General features: G+C 36.6%; 2 protein-coding genes across 2 annotated transcripts; both read right to left on the reverse strand.

The window, feature by feature from the left end:
- Positions 1-7780: 7780 nt before the first annotated feature.
- LOC306848085 (very long chain fatty acid elongase 7-like) lies at positions 7781-15122 on the reverse strand. Its single transcript, XM_079382422.1, has 8 exons — positions 14765-15122; positions 12453-12535; positions 11462-11652; positions 10400-10480; positions 10044-10100; positions 9479-9584; positions 9258-9394; positions 7781-8998 (listed from the first exon to the last, which is right to left on the reverse strand). Exons 2-8 carry the CDS (start codon positions 12514-12516, stop codon positions 8768-8770), a joined length of 867 nt encoding a protein of 288 aa, XP_079238548.1. The 5' UTR covers positions 12517-12535; positions 14765-15122; the 3' UTR covers positions 7781-8767.
- Positions 15120-27524, reverse strand: LOC306848083 (DNA excision repair protein ERCC-8-like). Its single transcript, XM_079382419.1, has 12 exons — positions 27176-27524; positions 26595-26690; positions 26360-26461; positions 26112-26235; positions 25485-25566; positions 24168-24236; positions 22218-22284; positions 21504-21607; positions 17481-17605; positions 16934-17131; positions 16659-16754; positions 15120-15761 (listed from the first exon to the last, which is right to left on the reverse strand). The coding sequence occupies exons 1-12, from the start codon at positions 27250-27252 to the stop codon at positions 15699-15701; spliced, it is 1203 nt and encodes a 400-aa protein (XP_079238545.1). The 5' UTR covers positions 27253-27524; the 3' UTR covers positions 15120-15698.
- Positions 27525-27758: the final 234 nt, after the last annotated feature.

A 27758-nucleotide genomic window follows, 5' to 3' on the forward strand; every position in this document is an offset into this window, starting at 1 on the left:
ATACGTTTCTTTTATGCCAAAAATCTGTAGGAAATTGAGTAAAGATAACATTCCATGAATATATTTAGCAAATTTCCTACCATAAATTTATCAAAACGTAATTTTTGATTGGTAATATGCATTGCTAAGAACTTCATTTGGACAACTTTAAAAGGCGATTTTCTCAATATTTAGATTTTTTTTGTATCCTCCAGATTTTCAAATAGTTGTATCTTGGACAAATATTGTCCTATCCTAACACACACCATACATCAATGGAATTTATTCAGCTTTCAGATGATGTATAAATCACATAAATTTAAAAATAATTGACACTTATGACTGGTTTTGTGGTCCAGGGTCACATAGGAGTTTAGCTTGCTGAATCTGCAGGAAAAAGTTGATAAAAACAGACCTTATATTACTTATAATAAATAAGTATATTATATACAATGTTTTCGTGAAATAATAAATGCGATTAACAGAATGAAACATTAAGTATAACTTAAATGTGAAAGATTTCTGATCACTGTCTGATTTTCATCTAGAAATTTTAGTCATAAAACTACTACATCCCCCTTGACATTGTACTATTTACAGTGGAAAATGCACTGTTTTTAGAAAGAGGGCCCCATGTCTCAGTAACTGCTGAAAATGTAAACTCTCTCTCAGACAATTATTTCCGCAGGCAAATATTTGTGAGTGTCACAGGCTAAAATAGGCATATGTCAATTATTGTTTACAGAATATTTTCCATGGGAAGCACAACACAACCTTTTCTACATTCTTTTCGGCCAAAGTTCACCAAAGAAATCCATCAAGCACTGGTAGTGGATATGATCACGCAACCCCCACAGTGTCCTCTATAAAATAAATGATCTTTAATTCATGCATGTGGCATGTTTTTAATCAGATGTTATTTTCCTTGTGCTCTCTGAAAGGAAGAATGATATTTGTATGCTTGGGAAATGTTTACACCGCAAAGGCAAAAGCCATGTCAAGTCATACATGCAATTGCAAATCTAACGTATAAAAAGATAACATCCACAGGAAACCAGAGGGCCTCATATGTAACATTTAGCACAGTATGGTCATACATATTAACTTTTGTATATCAGCATTGCCATTACTGCATCTTTAAATGTCAGTTACTCCCATGTTGCGTTTCTGCTGAGGTTATTGAACTTTTAACGTGTCATGAGTTAAAAAATAAAAATGGCTGCACTGTTTCCCTTTTGATGTTCTTCCAGAAATGGCTTTTCAACCTCTCCACACAGAATGCTAGATGAGGCATTTAAAACACAATCTTAGAATGGAAAATTAGCAAAGGCTTTTTTATTCCGTATACACTGTCAGGGGAGAAGAAGAGAGGAACTTTTTAGATGTAAAATGTAAGATCTTCTCTCAGCCATCCTAAATTTATTTAGTGAGGGAAATGCTAAAGATAAAGAGAGTAGTATTGACTTGGTCATGTGACTCCAACAGGCAACCTGGTCAATTACTTGTCAAAACTTGCTGTATCTTTAAAATTATTTGTGAATTTTATTGCAAATATTTGAATATATGAAAATGGTTTGAGTGAAAATGGTTTCCTAGCTTTTTGAAGGGTATGAAAATACTGAGTGCACTTTTAACATAAAAATGAACAACCTAGACTTGCCTAGATTGTCTGGCCTGTCATAGTTCATTCGTTCTTGTCGCCGCCTGAGGGTCCCTTACTAGTTACTTACGCTGATTTAACAGATGAGGATTAGCCAGGTAGATTCTGGTGTGGGCATATGCCCCCAAATAGCATTCACATAACAGAAAACGCAAACTGTCAGCTTTGGCACTCTATCAGGAGTTTAGATTGACCTTTAAAGCATGAGTTTATATAATAAGCATGAAACAACAGCATGAACATGTGCTTGTCCCGAGTCACTGGCTCATCCATTCTCAGACATGCATGCACATTTTCCAACCATTTTTAATATGTTTGAAATAAAATATACTACCTTAATTGTACCTAATGAGGGCTCCGACTATACACTGTGGAAACTGATGGCAAAGGAGGAGGAAAAAACGTCTGTTACCAAGAGCACTCAAAACACAGCCAACTTCCCCCATACCTAATATTTCAGTGAACTACAAAGAGTAATTTGCATGAGAGAAGCTTACACAAAGGTTTAAATGTTCAAAGCAACAAAGGGCATCGGACAGACAACCAAAGGTGGAGGTTTAAATTAAGTTTCCAGTTATATCCGCACACACAAGCTTTTGAAGCATAACATTCACAGTTTGTGAGGGAGACGTGTTAGAGAACAGCAGGGATCTGTACCCCTCACAAGTTTTAAGGCGAGTCATTACAAGTAATAATTACCCAGCGTGGCTATAAATGCAGCGATATTGTGTTTTAAAATGCCATAAGGAACCGATTAGGAGCGCAGATGTTTTAGAGGGGAAGGGTGGTGTCATCAATGACATCATTAGCTGGCCTTCTTGACATCATATATCATCACACACCCTTTTGAACGTTTTCTTGTTTCAGATTCAGCATTTTTGAACATCGTAAAAGCACACTGGATTGTTACATTTCCCATTATTACAAAATACTGGATCGTAAAAGGAAATTCTTCTTTTGACATCGTGTCAATGTTCAAGTACACTGTGTGACTATTTATTTTTAAAAAATAAAAAGTAGTTAGACTTACATATGGTCAAAAATAGATAGGAAATTGCTGATAAAATAGTGGGATTTTTCCAGATCTTGGAATGTTTTTTTTTTTTTTTACATATCTTGAATATATCCATTCATCAAGCTCAGGTTGCTTTGTGTATGATTTCTAGAATGTAACACAACATTTATAATGTTACGATGTTCAGTAAATGTATAGCTTTTTAAATAACCGAGTAATCCACTTTAATTTATTTGGTACTGTAATTTATTAAATTTTATAGTATATTTTATTATTAGTATTAGTCAGTGGTATATTTATATTATTGCTCTTTTTTATATTATTTTACTCTTTTTGTGACTGGCATAGGAGAAGATTTAGTATTTTTGTCTATAAAATGTAAAATGGTAAAATACTGGGTGGAAAAAAAGTTGAATACATTTTGAATACAAACCTGCATCACTCCGTACTCAAAAGTTGTGGGTTCATAGTATGCAAAAATCATAACTTTATGTGACATGAAGTCACACAGTCATGAGCTCGCTTTTACACATGACTTCATTTCGTAGGGGAAACACTGTCATGTGGAAGGAAAACACAAGAACGTCAGTTGGACACGAGCCCCAATAAAGAAGCACATGTGGACCATAATGCCTCACTTTACTATGATTATGATACAATAAGACAATCCAGTTCACTGTGAGTGCAGGCTGTTTTGGGGTGCTCTACTTATAGATTAAAGGATGCAAAAGCCACCAAACGTCTCTCTTCGAAAAGAAACCTTTGCATGCATTGCAACGATGAGTTGGCTGAACAGGTCAGGTGCCCAAAAGTCACCTTGCACCTGCCTCTCCTTTTCCACATGCCATAAAGCTCAAAAAAGACACGCGCAAGCAGGCAGTTCTAGACCAGATGGCCAGTGACAGCGAGAAAAGCATGAGAAGACAGGTTTGTATGGTACAGAAACATTCTCTCTATACCTTTGGGAGGTACATATAAAAGAAAAAGGGAGTGAATAAAGTGTGAATGGGAACTTACTGACAGAAAAGGAACGGAAGTGACAGATGCAATCCTCCAGAGACTGATCCCGATAGTCACTGCGAAATACAGTCCAGCTGAAACAGAACAGAATGTCTAAATCCCCTTTGCTTCCTGTGACAATGTGCCTTGTGCTGTGATGCTCTTTGGTTTAAGGACTGAAGAATATCAGAGTTCTCAGCCTCTCAGCCAATCAGAGCACTCAGCTTCCCCCCACCCCTCCCTAAAGTTTCTCCAGCAGTAGCCAGCAGAGACTGGAGAGATGTTTTAAAAAGCAGGGGCCACTGCAGCATCACAGCGGGATGCCTGTATGTCTTAAATTGTCAAGCACGAGAGCCAAAAGAGTGTGTGTGTCACTATGGGAATACTGTAACCATCTGAGAGTTTTCTTTTGGAAATGAATCGTCAAAATTGAACGTCAGACATCAGTTGTGTTACTCGCACTGTTTACCTCTGTGGTCCCTTCGGAGGCTACAGTTCTCATTTCACATGCCCCCTGACTGGTCTCTGCATCATTGTTAGTGATCAGGAGAGAACGGGGCTAGTTGTCACACTGCATACTTCTGAAAAATGTAGAAGTCAATTTTTATATAAGCATACACCTTAAAGTCAAAGCCACAAACAAGCTACTGAACACTTCTAGCATTATGTGGAAAAAGACTGTTAATTGAACTCAAACTGATTGTTTGGGACAACATGGCTTAATGGCAAAAATCAAACAGTGAAGCAACATCCAAAAATGTTTGTGTAAATAATACTGAATTTATACTATTAAAAAAACTTGACATTCAAGAAAAACACCCTTGTCCTAAGCAAAAAAAAATCTACACACTATTTCACAATATTTAGCAGCATGAAAACTAAGCTGCAAAGACCTCTCCACCAATCAGAGAATCGAAACAAATCAGAGCAAATCCTGAAATAAATAAACAAATGCCGACTTTTAAAAAACAAAACACACAATCAACCTCTTGAAAATAATATTTAGCTATTGTTTAAAGTACCTAGTCTTGCCCTATATTTTGTCAGATCTTCAAATACATTTTTGCCGAAATTTTTGCATTAGCTTCAAATTTTGTAATTTAGGTGGCCATGGGAAAAGTGAATGGAAAAAATATTTCCAGAACCAAGCCTGAAAAAGTGGGCAGACCATGGATAATTGTGGAAATATCTGATCAGTCAGTGCCACAATTGACCAATCAGAATCAAGTATTACAAAGTGTTGTGTAATAAAACAAACAATAACAAATAATAAATTATCACACACATATGGAGCTAATCTGCTTTATATCATCATAGTCTAGTTATCTCACCCCAGTAGTTTATGTTCTCAGGGTCTAGCCACCTTTAGGTGGGCAAGGGAAGCAAACTAATTATATTTTGTAATAAATTACTCTTGGATATCTAGCTACGATGCACTTTAAATAAACTCATTACTAAGATTTTTGTGAGGCGCTGTCTGAAGTTCCTATGTGATATGTTTGTTATTGTTTACATAATGTTTTATGGGAAATTGAGTTATCGGGGTATTACGTTTACGGACATGGCAAACGTCAATGGGATTTATAAATATTGTGAACAGCATGGCGCTCTCTGTCTTTTTGAACTATGTCTGTCATGATTTCCCATGTGCTCAAAATGTAGACACACACGCAGTCCAAACACAAACCTATCAGACAATTCCAGATGTTTGATGCTGATGTCAAGTTAAAGTGTCGACAACACTATCCATTTTGTAGGATACTTTATTAAAAAAAATGAAGAAAGAAAAATAACAACAAATTATCTATAGTAAAAACATCCTCGTTTTAAATCCAAAGATTGATATTTTAGACACTGCATAGTTTGGACCATTATTGAATGAATGAATGGAGTTAACTAGTTTGTTTGTAGTCTAGAATCTTTCCTGTATCCATATTTTAAAGCTGCAGCTCCTGCTTTTTAGTAAATGAAAATACAAGAACATAACCACTGAGATTGAGGCCTCTGCAGAGCAAAAGTGGGCATTTCTGAATTTGTGGGTGTTTTCATACTGCATCTGAGGGTGCAAAAAAAAAATCTAAATATTGAGAAAATCGCCTGAGTTTGATACGCGCTCCAAACCACTAGTTCGAAACAAAATGATTCACATATAGGTTTCTCTGACTTTAATAGACACCTTGGCTTATTTGTGTTTCACAGATTTCGACAGTTCTGGGGAAAATCATGGAGACGTATTTCAGATGGGACATTTACGCAAAGTCAAGATATTTGTAGTCTTTGTAAGGTGAAATTTGAATACCAAAGAAGCTCAAAGAGCATGAAATGTCACCCAAGAGCAACTACATCTGTACACATTTTAAAATCCCTCCATGCAGACTTCCTCTAAATCACTGGTTTATATATGCATCACAGAGAGTTTACAACTACAAGTAGTGACATTAACACCCATCACCTTGCACAGATTATTCACAAACATTTCCTAAATACATTTTGGACTCCAAAACTGCATCTGTCGAATCAGTAATGCTCATGCAGCTGTGCAGTCCCTGTAAGGAGCGTTGGATCACCATCAGTAAACAATTTACCACATCTGTTTGACATAATCCCTCAGTCAACAACATTCTTGGCGGCTATAAAAATTGGTTTGTCTTTATTTGTCTAACTAAATGCACATCCATGTCACTCAGTCCACATGATGATGTCCAAAGAGTTCAATTCAATTAAATGATATTGCAGTCAAGTAGAGTCTCTTCAGTGACATTAAATGGAACAAAATATCTAAATGCAGCTGATTTTTTAAATAACACACTTTCATGAAGGGGACTATGCAGCATTTAGCACGTTCATTGGTGCATTTAATTTTCCCTGCAGTGTTTGAGAGTAATTTTATAATTAATTCTATGGTGACATTGAGAGGGGTTTTACTTTGCAAATTAATCAAATTAGGAGATTCCACCTCAAAATGACAAAGTGCAACGTGTAGAAGGAAAAGGCAGGGGTCTGACAAACAAATGTGAACATTATTCATGGCAATCCAGATTTCTTCTGACCTGCTAGTTCACACTTTCTGAGAACCGTGACCTACTTCTAACTGCTAGACCAAAATTACCCATGAAGCACCAGTGAAAAGTGCTTTAAGGAGGATTCTGTTATCCGGTTTTATGTGAGCAGGAGGCAACCACTCAAATGTGTTTGTTCTACTACAAAAACCTCTCTAAAAATATCACTTACCATGCTTACATTTTCCATTGCTCAAGAAAGCAGATTTACAAGGTTGGGGAAAATACTGTATTTTTGATTTTACACCATCTTAAGACATAATAAAGATGTACTTTTTTACTAAATAAAAACCATACCCAGAAATTAAAGGAGTGCTCCACCCAAAAATGAAAAATTCCTGAAAATTGGCCTTTCCTCAAACCACCCAAGATGTAGCTTGTTTCTTCATTGGAACATATTTGGAGAAACTTAGCATTACATCACTTGCTCACCAATGAGAGTCCAAACAGCTGATAAAACCATCACAATCTACATGACTCCAGTCAATCAATTAAAGGCTTCTAAAGTGAAAAGCTGTGTGTTTGTAATAAACAAATCCATCATTAAGACGTTTTAACTTTAAACCATCATTTCTGACCAAATACCAAGCGTTATCCATAATAATGCATCCCCCAGTGAAAAAGTCCATCCCTTGTTGTCTCATCATATTTGTTTCCACTTGTAAACAGTGGATATTTCTTAAACTTTTTCACTGGAGAAAGCAATATTATGGATAGAGGACTTTGATTTTAGCTTAGTACTTTAGCTGGAAGCAATGGTTTGAAGTAAAAAAAAAACAAAAAAAAGTCCATGATATTTCCTTTTCTTTTTTTTAACAAACAAACAACTTTTACCTTAAGACGTTAAATGATGGCCTGGAGCCATGTAAATTACTTGTGGGTTATTGTGATGTTTTTAATCAGCCGTTTGAACTCTCATTCTGATGGCACCCATTCATTGCATCTTGGATGGCCTGAGGTTAAGTTTTAAGCACATTTTCATTTTTGGGTGAACTGTTCCTTTAAGGTTTCCAAAATTAGAGTTTTATATCATACAAAAATAGAGAGAAGAAACTAGTGACTGCAATACACAACCAAATTAATTTAGGTTTATTGTGTGTTTATTTGAAAAATATACAAAATATTTCCCAGACTGTTTTACCCCTTGACTGTTACTATGTTTTACTCCACATGGGGGAGCTGTGTTCTCATGGTGAGAACACAGAGCTAAGTGCGTATTTAAAACCTTGCATCTACATTTTAAAAACACAACCCTCAGTGGAGACATACAACAGACTACTATTCACATAAAGATAAACAAATACAATAAATTAACCCAAACACCTGTGTGCTGAGGTTTAGCGCACTTTTGGGCACAAATTCCCCAAAGTATAGCCAGTCCATTAGAAAACGCAGTTAAAAAATTAAAATGAAAAAATAAAACACCAACTTAAGTGAATACAGCATTTATTTTTTTCCATAAATATTTAAAAGTTAACATAATAACATTTCCTTGCACAAAAATTTCAAGCTCCTGTCCCAGGAAAATCATCCTAAGACATTCATGATGACACGAGATAAAAAATAAAAAAAAGTAACCAAATTTCTGTCCTTTTTCACCAATAGTGCAAGATGAGATCAATGCATCGGTTCCTTCAAGGACAGTTGCAGTACTGCTACCATTCACACAATGTCACGTGAAGGGCGAAAGACAGACATAAATATGCATTTCGGAGATAGCACCTAAAGTACGTGGTAGATCTTTCCAGACAGTTCTGTTTTTATGAAGGAAGAGGAGAAAAAGTTGCCAACACTTCTTTCATCTTATTTACTAATTAAAATGAGTAGAAACAGGAGTAGCCCAGAGGGCAATGACCTTGAGTTCAACTCAAATGCCCAGCTGAGGGTAAAAGGCAAGATCCAGCCCAGACTGCAACACACAGTCTGTACAGTAACGTTTTCCCAGGGCATCAAGGTAAAGGTTATGGTGTACATATAAATAGTCTTCTAAAAATGTAGCCAAAAAGCAGTTTTAGGTAGATTGTCACTGCTGATTGGTTAATCACACTGCACCAGTTATTCCTTCTTGTGGTGTATGACATTGTTGTTCTGTTGCATGGTTGTGTTTTGCAGGCCTTTAGGAAGCCTTTTGCCTTTTGTGTATGCGTGGTACCAGAAGTTGAGGAAGAGGAGGAGGAAGATGATACCATACAGAGCAATGATGTAGATGAATATGGGATACAGGTAGGGACAGTCTTTCATGAAGAAGTACTGGCTAATATGTAAGGTTACGATGACAAACTGGATCTGAAAAGAGAGAGTGCAAACAAAAATAAAGTGTGTCAAATCCAACTTAAATCAGTCTAGTTGGTAGAATGAACAGCAAAAAATTACATGGGACATTTAAAACCAACTCTAAATGACAGTGAATGTCAGTCCAAAAAAGACAAAAAGAAATACAGAAATATATAAACATAACTAAAATAGATAAATATTTCCTCTACTCTGATCATATCAGTGATCAAGAAACAGCATCAAAACTAAATTAAAATGTTGTAATACATACAAGCTGTATTGAAGTCAAATGCTTCTTCCACCATAAAAACTTCTGGTAGGTAGGGCCCAGAGCTGACAATCCATAGTATGTATACATGATGACATGAACGATGCAGTTTAGAAGGGCGTGAAACGTCCCCAAACCACCTGCAACATCGAACCAAACAGACATCTATAGGAAATTCATCTTTTATGTGCATTCATGCAATTGTAGAAGAGACAAATCCCTGCCTGGAGAAAACCGGACTCCAAACCACCAAGTGAAAGGCATGATGGAATGATGGTAGACATGTAGGAAGGTCACCTGATTGTGCTTTTTCCTCAGCACAAAGAAAACCTGTCCAGAAAAGGCAGAGAAGACCCAGTGTTAACATCTGATCACATGGACAGCACTAAATACCATATAGATATAAAAAGGGTGTAAAATGGCTGCGATCCATATTGTAATTTGAAGTTTCAGTGAAAATCCAATGCAATCGCACCATTCTGTTACTTACTGACAGATGAGTCAAAATTATTTTCTGTGGTAACTGGTCACTTCTCTATAAGAAAAGCAATCACCTCAGGCAAGAGACACTAAAATGCTCTCTTCCATCTTTCCACCTAACCACTTAACAGAAGTTTTGTCTATGACTCACAATACCACAATTTCTTCCATTTTGCATAACCTGAGAGAACACTAATATTGCTGACTGACAGTGTGTCAAAGATGTGACAGACAACTAGTTGCTTCTTGCCAAACTGTAGCATTTTAGATGCAACAAAACCAAGGTAATAAATATGAAACATTACTTACTGTGTCCAACAACTCAATAAACTTGGAGAAGTAATAAAGCCAGCAAGTCCATGCCATCTGGATACAGAGAAATGTAGATTAAGCACAAATTCCCAACAAAGTATTAAATATAAAACCTGTTATTTAAACTACACTAAACTTGAATGAATCACTTAACAGAAGTTGTAGAAGAGACAAATGAATCACTAAATTCATCAGATATACAGTACTCAGCAGTCAGTGTATTGCTTGGTCTGAATGGTCCTGTGAATCATTTAAGTCAAGTGAAATCAACCACATCCAAGCAAAACACCTAAACCTGGAGCCAGGTTACAAGCTTCTCAAAGCAGGTAAGGCAACATTTCTTCTGCTCTCACCCTCATGGCTTTTGGCGATCGAGAGTAGTCTACCAGATCACAGCCAAATGAATACCCTGTTCCCCAGCCTGACATCACAAACTGCAGAAAAGAAATTCATCTTTGGTCATTTAATCTGGAGATTAACTAAATGGTGCATTTACCAAAAAACAGATAATGTTTACATCCACTATATTGCCAAAAGAATTGGGTCACCCCCTTCTAATGAGCATGTTTGACTACTTTAGTCATTTCTATGAGTACAAATCTTAATGTTAAAGCATAGAATGATATTCTAGGGAATTGTGTGCTCATAAATGCAAGAAATGGTGTTTGGTGATAAGTTTTTGGCTCAAGGTCTGCATTTAAAGTCAAACCAGAGGAGTTCAGCTGGGATTAGGACTTGGCTTTCTGCAGACCAGTCAAGTTCTTCCACACTGACTCAATCAATCATGTCTTTTTGAACCGTGTCTTATACACAGAGGCACTGTCATGTTAGAATAGAAAAGGGTCCTGTCCAAACTGTTGCTATAAAATTAGAAGCACACAATTCCTTAGAATATAATTTTATGCTTAAAAATTAAGATTTGTACTCATAGAAATTACTAAAGTAGTCAAACATGTTCATTAGAAGGGGTGACCCAATACCTTTGATTTTCACCAATTATACTTTTCAGTTTGTTCTACATGCTTCAGAAGTCTTGAAGTATAGCAAAAGTTTTTTGTATGGTGACTGGAAGTATGAATCACATCCACTTAAATTGTACGTAAAAGAGCTGCTTCAGACATTTTGCAGAACATCATCTTTTATGCTCCACAGAAGAAAGACAATCATACAAGTTTAGAACAACAAGGATAAGTAAATTGTAAATTTTTAGTTAACTGAAGCAGACACCGATGCGAGTAAACTCATTCCAGCCATTTACAAATTAACTTAATGTGTGACCTGCATGAAACTAACAGTGAAATGATAACATAACTCAATGGAATCTAACAAAACACGTTCATAAAAACGTGTCTTTGTAAACTCCCGAGCAAAACACAACAATAGGTTTGCCTGCTAGCAAACAGAAACAGATTTACCTCATAACACATGTAAAGAGAATAAGCCACAACGCTGAAATTATAGATGATGAGGACCCACTTCAGATCAAACGGTTTCCTGTTCTCCATTAACCTGGGCCCCAGTAACATCACAAAGTAGATGTAAAATGCAAGAATAACTGTTTGGGGCAGCGGCGAGGACATGAGCAGCCAGTCTTCTGTCCTGGGGTCTGAAATCACATTAGAAGAATATCTGCACTCCATTGTAATGTCTCCATGTACAGTAACATCTATAGTACCTTAATTAGATTAATTAATCTATATTTGACACTGCTCTTGTTGTACACCATAATCCTCTGAGATCAATAAAATATAGTAATGAATGAGAAATGATTACATTTCAACAATATAGGATTAGGAACAGAATCAGTTGGGATACACAAAGCAAGTCATTGGATTAAACATGCACTGAAAGATTAAAATAAAAGACACAGACTAGAGTGCAACAGTACCAGTTCTGGAAGTATTTATCCAATAGGGATTTTTAACAATGTTGAAACATAAAACTATTGATTCAAAGATGTCAATTACATATAAATACAATATATTTTACATTTGTTGCAAAATAAGCTTATATATGCACAAATACTAAACAGTTTAATAAAGAGCACACACTCAATTATGTGGGCGGGTGCTAAATAGTTGTTTCTCTGATCGATGAAGATTTCATGGGTAATGTAGTTTTTCACCAGGAATTCCACTTTTAAACATGATTTAAAAAAATAAGATAAAATAATGTGGCCTCATGGCTTCAAAAAAAGCCTATTACCATCATTTATCAATCTCATAGACAGTAGGTCTGTCTTTAATGCTTTTTAAGTTATAGTTAAAAAACAAAATCTCCCTTACAGAGAAAATAGTGCACTTTTTACTTCTGAAACCTGACTGCTGCACCCTATGGGAGTTAATGAGGTTTCAATGTGTGCATTTTTACATTAATATTTAAATTTTCTGATGTCAGAAACCTTACCTGCATCTTTCATCCACTTGTCATACAGCTGTGCAGCTGTGGATGTGAACTCACAGAACGCCATCACTGCCAATGGTCGGAGCCTAAGGTCACAAACACAAAGTGTACATGTGATGGATGACTTATATTTAGTGCATTTAAAAGTCACCCATCCCACAATTAACTCATTTAACTTAAATGCCACATTATTCAGACTGAATTTATAATTGAACAATCTTGAATTACACCTTCACAGTACTATTCCCTTCATGAAAGTATGACATGCCATGATGTAGAACCTAAATGCTCTAAAATAAAGCAGGAATGACTTGTGTATGGTGGCACCATGAAACGCTGTATTGTGGTAAGAAAACACAAGAAGTTAAAATCAGCAGTTGGGCCATCGTCCATCCTCTCTAGCAAACTCTGAGCTGAACAAGAGGGCGAGTGTTGGGACACAATGCTAAGCAGTCATTGTATGTTCAGGACAGGACAGGCCATAAAACAACGGGGGTGGATAAATGAAGATATGCAGAGCGCAGAGAACAATGTACAGTAACATACCAGAAAACAGCTTAACGCAGAGATGCATACAATGGAGACACTTAGTTGTTCTCTACATGATACCATTACCAGAAAAGTGCATTTTATTCATGGGTAGTGTAGTTTACCCATGGGGGGTGGTGATGGCGCAGTGGATAAGACACATGCCTTTGGTGTGAGAGATCCGGGTTCGAATCCACTGTGAGACACCAATGTGTCCCTGAGCAAGACACTTAACCCCTAGTTGCTCCAGAGGCGTGCGACCTCTGACATACATAGCAATTGTAAGTCGCTTTGGATAAAAGCGTCAGCTAAATGAATAAATGTAAATGTATTCATTAAAGACAAATAAGGGCTGGATCTGCAAAAAATACTTCCAAGATCTGCATCAATTTATAGTAAATATAATTTCTAGCTATTAATGCAAATTGAAAACCTAACACGTTATTTGTATTCGTATCTTCTTTTTGCAACAAAAAAATAAATATTACATATAAAATGTTGCATAAAATTGAACGTTTTCCCTGGTATCTATGCATAGTCCACACAAATAAAAATAACATGAAATATGTTAAATAACAGGTTACTTTAAACGGAAGGGCCCTAATTAAAAAAAACGAAAAAGAAAAAAAAAACTCTGTAGCTGTACATTAATTTTGGCATTGTTCTAGTGAAGCATCAAAACCAATTTTTTTTTTCCTCCCATCAACACACACTTTAGTGTTTGAAGAGAAACTAATCTAACATGTGTTTCAGGGCATACTGGTCCAATTATCTGGAGAGAGTTTCTTGCCTAGATACTGTAATCTTTAATACAAGATTCGACATGCCTGTTGCCATGAGACGGACAGGTTGCAGGTGTGAGAGGACACTACCTTGCCTCCACACAAGTGCATTGAACACTGGGTGCCAACAGCTTAACTGCAAAGCCCAATACTAACCAAAACCAAACATAATATCTGACGTGTTATGATGTTTGAGTGTGGTAAATGCTCTGTTGGTTTAGAGTATTTCCATAGTCATAGGCTGAATTCCTTGTTGGTGAATTTTCAGCAATTGATAAATACCGGTAAAATAAATAAAGCTACCTGCATCAGGAACAAGTTGATTTATGACGCCAGAAAATTTTAATATTGGCTGTGCAAATGTACAAGTTCAATTCCAGTGCTGGATTCAGCTGAAATATAGTCTGGCTCTAAAAATCTGTGCATGTGTGTGAATATATTACACTCTTTAATGACTCTAAATTTAAATAATAGTTATGTAACCATTAAGAAAAAAATAATTAAAACACTTTCTCTGAACCTGCAGACTTGTGTGCACATAGGTGTACGTTACCTATAAGGTACAAACTTATTTAAAACTAAAATATCAAAATACACATTTGTTACCAAAGAAATAAAAATACGTTAAAATATAAAAACATTAAGTATTTTAAAAATATATTTTTGTGTACACCCACGTGCTTTTGAGGTTCAGTTATGCACAAATTATTTTTTAAAGTCTGAAAAAACTAAAATATAAACACATATCAGATGCCACCTGTGCTCTAATAAAGTAGCCTAACTCCCTTTAGTGATCATAAAAAACAGTGTGATGTAAACACTGTGGAATAAACAGTGCACTAATTAAATGACTCAAAATGTTAAGCGGAAATAATGGAATTATCTCCAAGTGTTTTAACAGGAAAGACAGAATTTCCTCATCATTACAAGAAATCAACATCATATCGCATATGGACTTCACAAAAGAATGCAGGTGCGCGTGCACCTGTCTTACCGTGACAAAACTGACAAAAGTTCAGGTATGTATTTTCACGCACACCTCGAGGTCCTCCCGCTCTGCGTTCACGAGGACGCTCGTATTCTGCCTCTCGGCCAGGTAAAGTCGTTTAAAAAGTAAAAGCTAATAGTTTGACCACACGACCTCCATCAATCACTTTTTCAGACGCCGGAGTTCCGTCTTCGCTGAGAGGAGCGGGCGGTGGGCGGAGCCGTTCACCTGATTCCGAGACTGAGAGCTCTGATTGGTCAAATGTCGCATCAGGACTCGAAATACCTGCACGCCATTGGTTGCACGACTCCCATCTAATAAAGAAATGTATGAGATCAAAAGTATTGTGCCAAGTAATTGCGACAGATTAGTGATGTTACAATATATTGATTTATAAAATGTTCCAAAACTTCCTTTATTTTTCAAGTTAGAAAAACAAAAACAAACAGTATTCGTATTCGCATAAACTCCACAGTACAAATGATACAGTCAGCATGGATCTTTTTCTAACTACATTCAGTGTCTAAAGCTCAAATATAAAGCGTGAACAATTTGCTGATCATCCCACAGAAGTAAAAACAAATAGGTTCAGCATAATCAAAGTTTTTAGTTTTTATTTATTGTATTTTGTTACACTAAATCGTAGTATTTATTTGTTCTAAAAGTATGAAAACTTGTAGTTCACATCCAGGTGAAATGTAAATCCCATAGAAGTGAAGCCCAAGGTACAAGTTCAAGACGATGTAAAACTTAAGATCCACAGGCAAACCAGTAGGTGACAACCAATGGAAGTACTCAACACCCATGAGTATTTTTTATTTACAGTGACTTTAAATGCACCCATCAATGCAATATTCATTTGAATGCATTAAGAGCACTTTAACCTCTGCAGGAGTGTATATAGTGGTTTATTTGGATATTAGAAAACAGAGCGATGGGTTCCTTGTTCTGTCAGTCTTCATCGCTGCTCCAGGCATCTTCAAAAGCAGGATTGATAGCAGCTTGTGCCCCACCCTGTAAAAATATGCATCCAGAATATTCAGAAACATTAAACATTTGATCATTAATAAGCCTACACGATTCAGTGATGTTTAATTATAGCTTAGATGCTACAGTTGCATATATAAGTTTATGAAATTATAGCTGTTATGGAGTTATGGGTGAAAGAATTCCAGCTATTATTGCAAAAGAAAAAACTTTCAAAAATTTATGAAAACTAGAAATATTTTTGTGTGACAATTTAGAATTAATATTTTTTTAAACATAAGTTTTTTAAACAAGCATTTTTCTCAAACCACAATACCAACAAAAAAAAGAAATACAAAAAAAACGAATTAATAATAAACAAAAATGTTAAATTTATAAATAAAAATAAAAATGTATATATTGTTGTGTATTTATTAAAGTTCTTCCAAATACATGGCTAAAAATAAAACATATCACTAAGCCATGTAATTGCTAAAAGCTAATATGTGTATATCAATGTGGCTAATATGTGTATATTTTTTTGCCAGAAAAACTGGTAGAGCAGGATGTTATTAATAAACTACAAGCCATCAAGATGTGACTCCAGCTAACATGCACATCTCACGTATACAATGACTGATAGCAACTGTACCCGAACACATGCCATAATGGGTATAGTTTTTGTCAGGTCATCTGATCTTATCTATTGGCTGAGAGACATAAGCAAGGTTGGAAAATGTGTTTACATGAGCACAAATTTGGATTCACTTTTTGCCCCACCTAGCCCAAACCTGCAGATCTTTAAATATTTAAACCGCTGATCCACATGGCATTGTATTTCACATTAAGGTGCACCATTAATTCAATCAACCTCAGATTTTTAAATAAGAGCCAGTGAAAATACACAACACGTTTCATATTAAAAAATGCCTCAAACCGTTTTACCCTTTTAGAGTTGGTTTCATCATCCTCAATGTCAGGCTGTCTCAGCACTGGGACCCAGGCCAGGACGTTACAGTCTTTACCTCCACTATACAGCTCCTAAAAATGCACCCCACAGATTCACAGTCAATAATGAGTCTATGAGCTAATACAGATCTCATTAAATAATTGCAAGACCTCAGAAGTTTTAAATTGTTTTACTTAATGGTATACATTTAGCTTGTTTAGTTTATTAGTAAAGACTAAACAACTAAGCAAATCATCAGGATCAACATTACCTGATAGTCTGGGTGGAACTCACAGCAGTCTACGTTATTATAATGTCCCCTCAACATAGTGATCAGCTCTCCTGAGTGAAGCCCATACACCGCTACCGAACTGCCACATGGCACAAACACAAACTCCGGACTGCAGCCCCTCGATACGGTAAATTTGAGGCCTTTGCGACTCTCATTCACGACTTTCCCATAGTTCACCTGTTAATGAGAAATAAGGATTTCTTAGCAATAAATGAACAGCTTAGCAGATAAAAAAATATGCATCGCCATTTTTAAAGAACATATTTCTTGTCATTAATAAATAAAGTGTTTAGGAAAACATGTGACTGTCTTCAGATGATTGTATCTTGTTTTAATGTCTGGCAACTTTCTGTCTCAGTTGCTTTTGGAATGAACTCTTTTGACCCACAGAAGGCCAGTAACACTCATGAGAGTAGACATTCCTTATGTTGCATGAACATGGGCTCAAAATATAGTTCTTGATACTCTTTACAAAACAGAGATTAGTTATTAAGAAAGTCTTCAAACAAGCCTAACTGCTACTCACTAATGTGTTTTCCCCTGTGGCACTGTTCCACAGGTGAATGCGATCATCTGTCCCAGTAGTGAGGAGATGAAGTCCGTCAGCTGTGAAGCACAATCCATTCACTCGCCCATTGTGTGCTGTGTTCACTGGAAGAAAAGTAACATATTACATTAAATATTTTTTACTTTTTATTTTTAGGGCTGTCAAATAGATTAATCACATTCAAAATAAAAGTTTGCTTACATAATGTGTGTGTACTGTGTGTATTTATATATAAATACACACGTACATGTACACTCACCGGCCACATTATTAGGTACACCTATTCAATTGCTCGGTAACACAAATTGCTAATCAGCCAATCACATAGCAGCAACTCAATGCATTTAGGCATCTAGATGTGGTGAAGACGACTTGCTGAAGTTCAAACCGAGCATCAGAATGGGGAAGAAAGGGGATTTAAGTGACGTGGAATGGTTGTTGGTGCCATCTCTAGGGTTTACAGAGAATGGTCAGAAAAAAAGAGAAAATATCCTGTGAACGGCAGTTGTGTGGACGAAAATGCCTTGTTGATGTCAGAGGTCAGAGGTGAATGGGCAGACTGGTTAGAGATGATAGAAAGGCAACAGTAACTCAAATAACCACTCGTTACAACCAAGGTATTCAGAATACCATCTCTGAACGCACAACACGTCGAACCCTGACGCAGATGGGCTACAGCAGCAGAAGACCACACCGGGTGCCGCTCCTGTCAGCTAAGAACAAGAAACAGAGGCTACAATTGGCACAGGCTCACCAAAATTGGACAATAGAAGATTGAAAAAACGTTGCCTGGTCTGATGAGTCTCGATTTCTGCTGCGACATTCAGATGGTAGGGTCAGAATTTGTCGTAAAGAACATGAAAGCATGGATCCATCCTGCCTTGTCTCAACGGTTCAGGCTGGTGGTGGTGGTGTAATGGTGTGGGGGATATTTTCTTGGCACAGTTTGGGCCCCTTAGTACCAATTGAGCATCGTTTAAACGCCACAGCCTACCTGAAATTTTTGCTGACCATGTCCATCCCTTTTTTTTCTACAATGTACCCATCTTCTGATGGCTACTTCCAGCAGGATAATGCACCATGTCACAAAGCTCAAATCATCTCAGACTGGTTTCCTGAACATGACAATGAGTTCACTTTACTCAAATGGCCTCCACAGTCACCAGATCTCAATCCAATAGAGCACCTTTGGGATGTCGTGGAACGGGAGATTCGCATCATCATGGATGTGCAGCTGACAAATCTGCAGCAACTGCGTGATGCTATCATGTCAATATGGACCAAAATCTCTGAAGAATGTTTCCAACACCTTGTTGAATCTATGCCACAAAGAATTAAGGCAGTTCTGAAGGCAAAAGGGGGTCCAACCCAGTACTAGCAAGGTTTACCTAATAAAGTGGCCAGTGAGTGTATATGTATATATCTTTGAGAAACATTTACATGCATACATAAATCATATTTAAATATATATATATATATATATATATATATATATATATATATATATATATATATATATATATATATATATATACACACGTGTTTGTATTTATATATACATATATACAGTCAAGTCCATAAATATTGGGACATCGACACAATTCTAACATTTTTAGCTCTATACACCACCACAATGGATTTCAAATGAAACGAACAAGATGTGCTTTAACTGCAGACTGTCAGCTTTAATTTGAGGGTATTTACATCCAAATCAGGTGAACGGTGTAGGAATTACAACAGTTTGCATATGTGCCTCCCACTTGTTAAGGGACCAAAAGTAATGGGACAATTGGCTTCTCAGCTGTTCCATGGCTAGGTGTGTGTTATTCCCTCATTATCCCAATTACAATGAGCAGATAAAAGGTCCAGAGTTCATTTCAAGTGTGCTATTTGCATTTGGAATCTGTTGCTGTCAACGGTCAAGATGAGATCCAAAGAGCTGTCACTATCAGTGAAGCAAGCCATCATTAGGCTGAAAAAACAAAACAAACCCATCAGAGAGATAGCAAAAACATTAGGCGTGGCCAAAACAACTTTTTGGAACATTCTTAAAAAGAAGGAACGCACCGGTGAGCTCAGCAACACCAAAAGACCCGGAAGACCACGGAAAACATCTGTGGTGGATGACCGAAGAATTCTTTCCCTGGTGAAGAAAACACCCTTCACAACAGTTGGCCAGATCAAGAACACTCTCCAGGAGGTAGGTGTATGTGTGTCAAAGTCAACAATCAAGAGAAGACTTCACCAGAGTGAATACAGAGGGTTCACCACAAGATGTAAACCATTGGTGAGCCTCAAAAACAGGAAGGCCAGGTTAGAGTTTGCCAAACGACATCTAAAAAAGCCTTCACAGTTCTGGAACAACATCCTATGGACAGATGAGACCAAGATCAACTTGTACCAGAGTGATGGGAAGAGAAGAGTATGGAGAAGGAAAGGAACTGCTCATGATCCTAAGCATACCACCTCATCAGTGAAGCATGGTGGTGGTAGTGTCATGGCGTGGGCATGTATGGCTGCCAGTGGAACTGGTTCTCTTGTATTTATTGATGATGTGACTGCTGACAAAAGCAGCAGGATGAATTCTGAAGTGTTTCGGGCAATATTATCTGCTCATATTCAGCCAAATGCTTCAGAACTCACTGGACGGCGCTTCACAGTGCAGATGGACAATGACCCAAAGCATACTGCAAAAGCAACCAAAGGGTTTTTGAAGGGAAAGAAGTGGACTGTTATGCAATGGCCAAGTCAATCACCTGACCTGAATCCGATTGAGCATGCATTTCACTTGCTGAAGACAAAACTGAAGGGAAAATGCCCCAAGAACAAGCAGGAACTGAAGACGGTTGCAGTAGAGGCCTGGCAGAGCATCACCAGGGATGAAACCCAGCGTCTGGTGATGTCTATGCGTTCCAGACTTCAGGCTGTAATTGACTGCAAAGGATTTGCAACCAAGTATTAAAAAGTGAAAGTTTGATTTATGATTATTATTCTGTCCCATTACTTTTGGTCCCTTAACAAGTGGGAGGAACATATGCAAACTGTTGTAATTCCTACACCGTTCACCTGATTTGGATGTAAATACCCTCAAATTAAAGCTGACAGTCTGCAGTTAAAGCACTTGTTCGTTTCATTTGAAATCCATTGTGGTGGTGTATAGAGCCAAAAATGTTAGAATTGTGTCGATGTCCCAATATTTATGGACCTGACTGTATACACTGTACACAGTACACACACATTATGTAAACAACTTTTATTTTGGATGCGATTAATCTTGCCCTATATACTGTATATAATATATAATTTTCTAAATAATGAATATAATAAATAATAAATATATTTGTATTGTATATTATTCTACAAATCAAATGCACACACACACACACACACACACACAGTATATGCACATTTAAATTAAAGTGTATAAATTTAATTATTTTATATATTTATAATACATAATATTGATAGAATATTATTTGTACTACATTAGTGTATTAAACTGACTGTGTGTGTGTGTGTGTTCATTTTATTTTGCTTTGATTTCTGTGACAGAAGAAAAAAAATTAAATAAATAAATATATAAAGTATAATGTGGGTGATTATAGACAGGTCTATAAAGTATATAAAAAGCTCTTTGTCTGATGCAGCAAAATGAGTTTTCAGCATCTTTTACACACAGAGGTTATTGGTCATTTAATTCTGCTTGCTGCACTCTTTGCTGTGGCAACAGCCTTCATCATCTGAATTTGCTTTAAAATTAAATCGCATATTAATTCTTATGCACTATTTAGGTAGCAATATTCATTCATTTTCTAAAATGCACACAGTAAATTATATTTTCAATACAGCTTCATGAACTGCCTCTCAAATGCTTTTCAGTTAAAATTTAACTAATTACAACATCTTACAGATTCATCGTGCAGTTCATTTTCCCGAAGTTATCGTGTAAAGATTAAAACACATTTATCCTCATGAGGTTTGATGAAACAAGTGTGATTTCACCTGATTCAGAGGAGGCCTTCGATTTGTCCCCATTGTGCTGGTCCAAAGTAAAAAGACTCCCAGAGGCTCTTCTCACATCCCAGACATGAACCCTACTGTCAGTGCTGATAGGAAATCCATTACACAAGAGTTATAGCAATAATGCACGATAAATAAATCTCCTACAGATGGTGAGGTCAGATTCAAAACTGGCCTTTAAACAAGTTTGATCCCTCCGTTTATGTAATGCTAACATAATCATTCTTATGCCCTCCTAAATTAGGCAATCTCGTTTGGGAAACAAAATGAATACCAAAACAGATACCAAAATGCCTGAAAGTCTTTCTACAATCAGTTTCTTCCTAGAACTTTATGTGCTTAGTTCAAATTTTTATCTCAGTTTACTTGTAAAATAGATTTAGCAAACAATCTTGCAGAAGGCTGACACACAGCTCTGTTTTCTTAATTTTCCAGGAGGGAAGGGCAGTTTCAAAAGTCCCCAGTGGCTAATTATCTCACTCTCATTCACTCACATTAAGAAAACAGCATCTTTTGAAAAGACATTATGCATAAATACTGCATGTGACTTGATTATTTAAAAAACGAAATTTACCATAAATAATCCTCAATTGTTAAATAAACAGCATCATATAGCACAAGATGTGGTTGTTTATTGTTATGGCAGCAAATGAAAGTTGAGTGCATTGACATTTGTGCAGGTGTGGAAGTGCTTACCTGGCGGAGGCCAGGATGTGCTCATATCGTGGAGACCATCTCACTGAGAGGATCTCTCCCCTGTGACCTACCAGGGAAAACTTGTTTTTATGATAACTGACACCTTGGCCAACTCTCAATGTTTGTACACTACCTCTCAAAAGTTTGAGGTCAAATACTTAATACATTTATTTAGCAAGGACACACTGAATTGATCAAAAGTGTCACTAAAGACATTATTAATGATACAAAAGATTTCTATCTCAAATAAACGCTGCTTCTTTGAACTTTACATTTATCAATGTATCCGGAAAAACATTTATCAATTTCCACAAAAATATTAAGCAGCACAATCGTTTTCAACATTGATATACAGAGATAAGAGTGTTTCTTGAACACCAAATCAGCGTATTAGGATGATTTCTGAAGGATCATGTGACACTGAATGACAATTGAAAATTCAGCTTTGCATCACAATATTAAAATATTTTAAAACAGAAAACATTTATTTTAAACTATTACATTATTTCACAATATTATTATTTTAATGCACATTACAAAATCTTACCAACCACAAATGAAAGTGACGTGAGATGTGGCCAAGTATGGTTACCCATACTCAGAATTTGTGCTCTGCATTTAAAGAGGTCATATGATGCTTTTTTAAATATCATTATTTTGTGTATTTGGTTTAACAGAATATGTTGACATGTTTTATTGTTCAAAAAACACATTATTTTTCAGATACTGTACATTATTGTAATCCCTCTATGCCCCGCCTCTCTCAAACGCTTCGATTTCTACAAAGTCCCTCCTTCCGACAAGCGCAGTCTTAGAAACACACAGTGTCTCGCTGACACAGCTGCATTAACACTACTGCGGTTACTGTAACCACACCTTCTTTCTTTGCGTGAACATTTGGGCTGCATTATGCAAATATTGCCACATCTTGACGTCAAGATGTGGGGGCATGTTTGAACGAGCCGCTTTAGGGGGGCGTGGCAGAGTCTTAACTTTGATAAAGAATATCTCTTTGGTTTTGAGACTTTAGTCTTTGCAACTTCAGGGATCTTATCTATGCACAATTACCTTGTAACACTCCAAAGAGAAACAAAAACTTGAAATTGCATCATATGACCCCTTTAACTCATCCTAAGCGCACACACATTGTGAACACACACCCAGAGGAGTGGTCGTAACCCTTCTTTTTAATGTTTTGTTTCTATGATATTTTCCTCTTTTTTTTAATCTGCCATCTCTCTCTATCTATAGTCGATCTGCTAATATACGTCCTGACTCCTGTGCACTCAAATGGAGCGCTCTCTTCGCTCTATCAGTACAAGACACGCCCTCTTACTGCTGATTGGCTACATGTGTTTTGGGACTCTGTCAGACACTGCAGTCAAAAGCGTTTTTCAAAAATGGTTTAGTGCGTGTGGCCTGGCCGCCACTACTTAGGCTAATGTACATAGCGGAAACCCTGATTTATCCTCCGTATACTGATGTTGCCTTTCGTAGAGACAGTGAGGGGGACGGATCGGGTCACTATGAATCTTGGGGGGTCATGTCCCACCGGCCCTAGTGTCATCTGCGCGCCTGCTCAAGGGTCTCACCTCAGTCGTGGTATTGAAGGTGGAAGAGAGCGCTGTACATTCACTCCTCCCACCCACAATTCCTGCCAAACCGGAGACTCGAACTCACAACCTTTGGGTTACGAGTCCGACTCTCTAACAATTAGGCCACGACTGCCCTTAAATACCATTATATAAATACCACTCAATATTTGAATGGTAGTGTAAATCTTGCATTGCGGTATATGAGATGAACAGAAAAATCTGGGAAAATTGCTACTAATATGGCCATGATTTAATAACCTATGTCTGTTCAAAACATTTGAGCTTTGGCTTTTAAAAGCGTACAATATCCTTTCACCAGGGCTGTCTCCATTCAGAAACAAATGGCATTACTCACCCTGAAGGATGTGGATGCGGGATCCAGACTTCAGATCACAAAGCTGCACTTTGGGGTCTTTGGTACCAACTGCCAACACAGAGCACAATAGAGCCGAGTGAGAAGAATAACACAACAGCTCAGACACACTGTTTGTAGGAGCTCTGAACCCAGTGTTAAGGGCAAGACACTGAACACATCAATATGTGTTTGTGGCAAGTAATTGCACAATAGTTTGTTATAGTTATTTTATAAGATTTATGTACTGGAATACAAATGATAAACTTGTGGGAAAATGTTAAATATAATTAAAAAAATTATTCTGATTATGCAGTTGCAAGAAAACGTATGTGAGATGCCAGATTTTCTGGCATAAATTGGTCATAAAAGTTGACCAGATTTTTAACTAAATCACAATAAACATACAAATACAGTTTACTTAAATAATAATGCTTAATCAAATTTACATTTTAATGGATTCAAGTAAATGGAAACGTTGGAGGTGTTAGTCAGAGCTGTCAGACCAAATTTATCAGAAATGTTTATGTGAACCATGCCTCGAACACAAGAGAACTCAGAACACCCAAAATTAATAATGTTTGACATGCATGAAGTTGGAAACAGGTGTGAAATTCTGTAAAGGCCTTGATATCACACTTGACGTAATATTTCTTGTAGCTGTAAAGATAATTTAGCGAAGACAAAAAGACTGATCAGGGCAGACCCTAACTTCTGATAAATATTACATTATAGAGAAGGTTGCATTTGGCTCTTCAGCATATAATCATGTCACTTCTTATTATACTATGGAAGATTATTTAGAAAAAGTAATTTTTAAAACAAGTTGTTGTTTTTTCCTGAAAAAAAATGGAAGTGGGGAAAAATGAATTGTGAGTTCATTGAAACTCAGTGGGGGGGGGGGGGGGGGGGGGGGGGGGGGTAGAGAAAAGAAAAGATTGAGACAATGTTACATGGAGGCGTTCATAACCTGTCCTTCTTGATTAGTAGATAAGTGCCTCGATTCCTCACTTCTCATATCTAAAGCAGGAAATATTTCACCATCTCCCCATTTAATGATAATGATGATAAATATCCCTCAAATATTTCCACTTTACCTAAAGAATATTCTAGAGCAGATACAAGCATCTGCCTAAAACATAGATTTTAGGAATAAACTCTTTTTTTGAAGGCCATCTGAAGATGTAGAAGCTTTGAATGTGCTACTCTAAAGCTCTAAGGATTCTAAATTTTAACTGAATCAAATCAAAGAGTAACGAGTGCTGAGAAGTGAAAAAGACCAGTCAAATGCAGAAGATTTGGTTTGGTCAGAGAACACACCTGCTACAAGACTGTGCTTCCTGGCTATAGGAGACATGTGATGGCAGTAGACATTACCATCAAACTGGAACTCCTCAGCTGGCTGAAATAAATAAATACATGAATAAATAAATAATATTCAGTGAAACGTAATGTGATAAAATAATATTTTAAAAGGGAAACAGACATATATACACCCATGTTAGATGTGCTTAAGGGAGCAGAAGGCATTGAATGTTGCTTGGGGACCATTCCTGTGTGTCAGTTACAATACAAATACCAGATGAAGGGCCAACAGATAAGGGACATTTGACACCACAAAAGAGCCACTGTTTGAGCAGATTGTTGGTTCCACAATGGCTTACTGCTTTCAGTTGTGGGATAATTAGCTAAATTACATTTGTGAAAAAACTGTGGGGACTTTGTGGACTGGGTAAAAGCAGGTGGTCATGTATACTTATAGATTCGATTAGATTCAACGTTGCTGTCGTTGTGCAAGGACAGAACAAATGACATGCAGTTAGGAAGGAACTGACCAGAAGTGAAAATAGCAATATGTGGACATGCATACATACAATATATTATTAAATAAATATAAGAAAAAAAAAAAAAAAAAGAGTAATCTTGCGGACACAGACTTAGACACACCTTCAGAGTTTCTGTGTCCCAGACTTTCATGGTTTTGTCAAATGAACTGGATACAAACATACCAGTGTCATGTGGGTACCACTGCACTGTTTCAACGCTGAATTTATGCACATGCCGACTGGACCTTCACAGAAAAAATTTAGATGTGAAAGCAAGACATTACATGCAAACACATTAAAATCTGAAAATATCATACTGCCATCTGGTGGTTACTGGATCACTGTGAAAGAGAATGGAGTCATACTGACCTGCCCACTGTGCAGATTGCTTTGCAAGTGTATTGAGGCTTCTTGCTGTTGTTTTCCAAGTCATAGATCACAATTACGCCATCAGATCCACCTGACAACATACTGGAATGCAAACCAGGCCAGAAATTTGCTGTATTTACTGTCTTCTTGTTATATGGGGGTCATCACAGGAAAATAATTGTGTACTGCATGCAAATATATGTAAATGTGAATTCTATGGTTATAGTACACTTACTATCTTCCATCAATAAGCTCAATGTCCAGGGTGTTAATTCCATTGCCATGAATACGATCAACATCTCTGTTGTGGTTCAACTCCAGACTCAGCACCCTAAAGATACAGTATGGTAGATTGGGTTATGCCACTTTTTCAGTGAACATACATAAATAAATAAAGCAGTTTACTAGTCCAACATTCTCATCTATGCATTAATTATTCCAGCAAACGTTAAAAATAACAATACTTGAATGTTAACATCATTACACAATACCAAAAAACAAATAGTGAAATGTGTTAGTTTAAAAAGTTTTTTCCCCTATTTTTTTTGTGCTGTCAATCGCGATTAATAGTGTACAAAATAAAGGTTTTTGTTTACATAATGTGTATACTGTGTATATTTATTATGTATATATAACTAAAAACACATGTATATATTTAAGAAAAATATGTTATGTGTATATATTAAATATATATAATATAAGAATATGAATGTGTGTAAATATTTTCTAAATATATACTGTATGTGTGTGTATTTATGTATACATAAACATACACAGTTCACATACATATATAATGTGAACAAAAACTTGAATTACCTTCTTGTAGACTCTGCACGTCTCAGACGAACTGGGTCGTCAAGCCCTGATTGCCTGGCATAAAGAAAACTCAGCATCGTTGTAGAGACATTGAAGCTTTTCTGTTTATTTGGGTATTGCACGGTATGACTGTGTTGTCAGAGTGAAATAACCATAACAGATGTCTGTTTAAAGTCTTTTACCCAAGCTTTTGCGTGGCGATTTTTTAGCCTGTAAAACCGCGTTTTTAAACTAAACAAATTCATTTTTCACAACGCACTAAATGCGTATTTCAGCTTTTAAATATGATTGTTGTGCATTTTGTTGGATAGGAGGCAGCCATGTTGTAACGTATCTACAACGCGTACTCGGATTGGTCAGACCGGGAGTAAGAACCAATCAGATGACCGTATTAATGCTAGATAATTGTGTAACCTTCTACGACTCAAAGTGAATGTAAATTTCAGTCCAGATAGTTTCTGTATTAACTGTCTAAACTAAAATGAACTGTTTGCATATTTGAAAACTGGCCTTAGTAAAGAATATATTTGTCATAAGCCCAATATTAGATGTTTTATCATATTGTACTTTAAAATGTAAATGT

Source organism: Barbus barbus, assembly GCF_936440315.1.
Source record: "Barbus barbus genome assembly, chromosome: 28".
Lineage (NCBI taxonomy): Eukaryota > Metazoa > Chordata > Actinopteri > Cypriniformes > Cyprinidae > Barbus > Barbus barbus.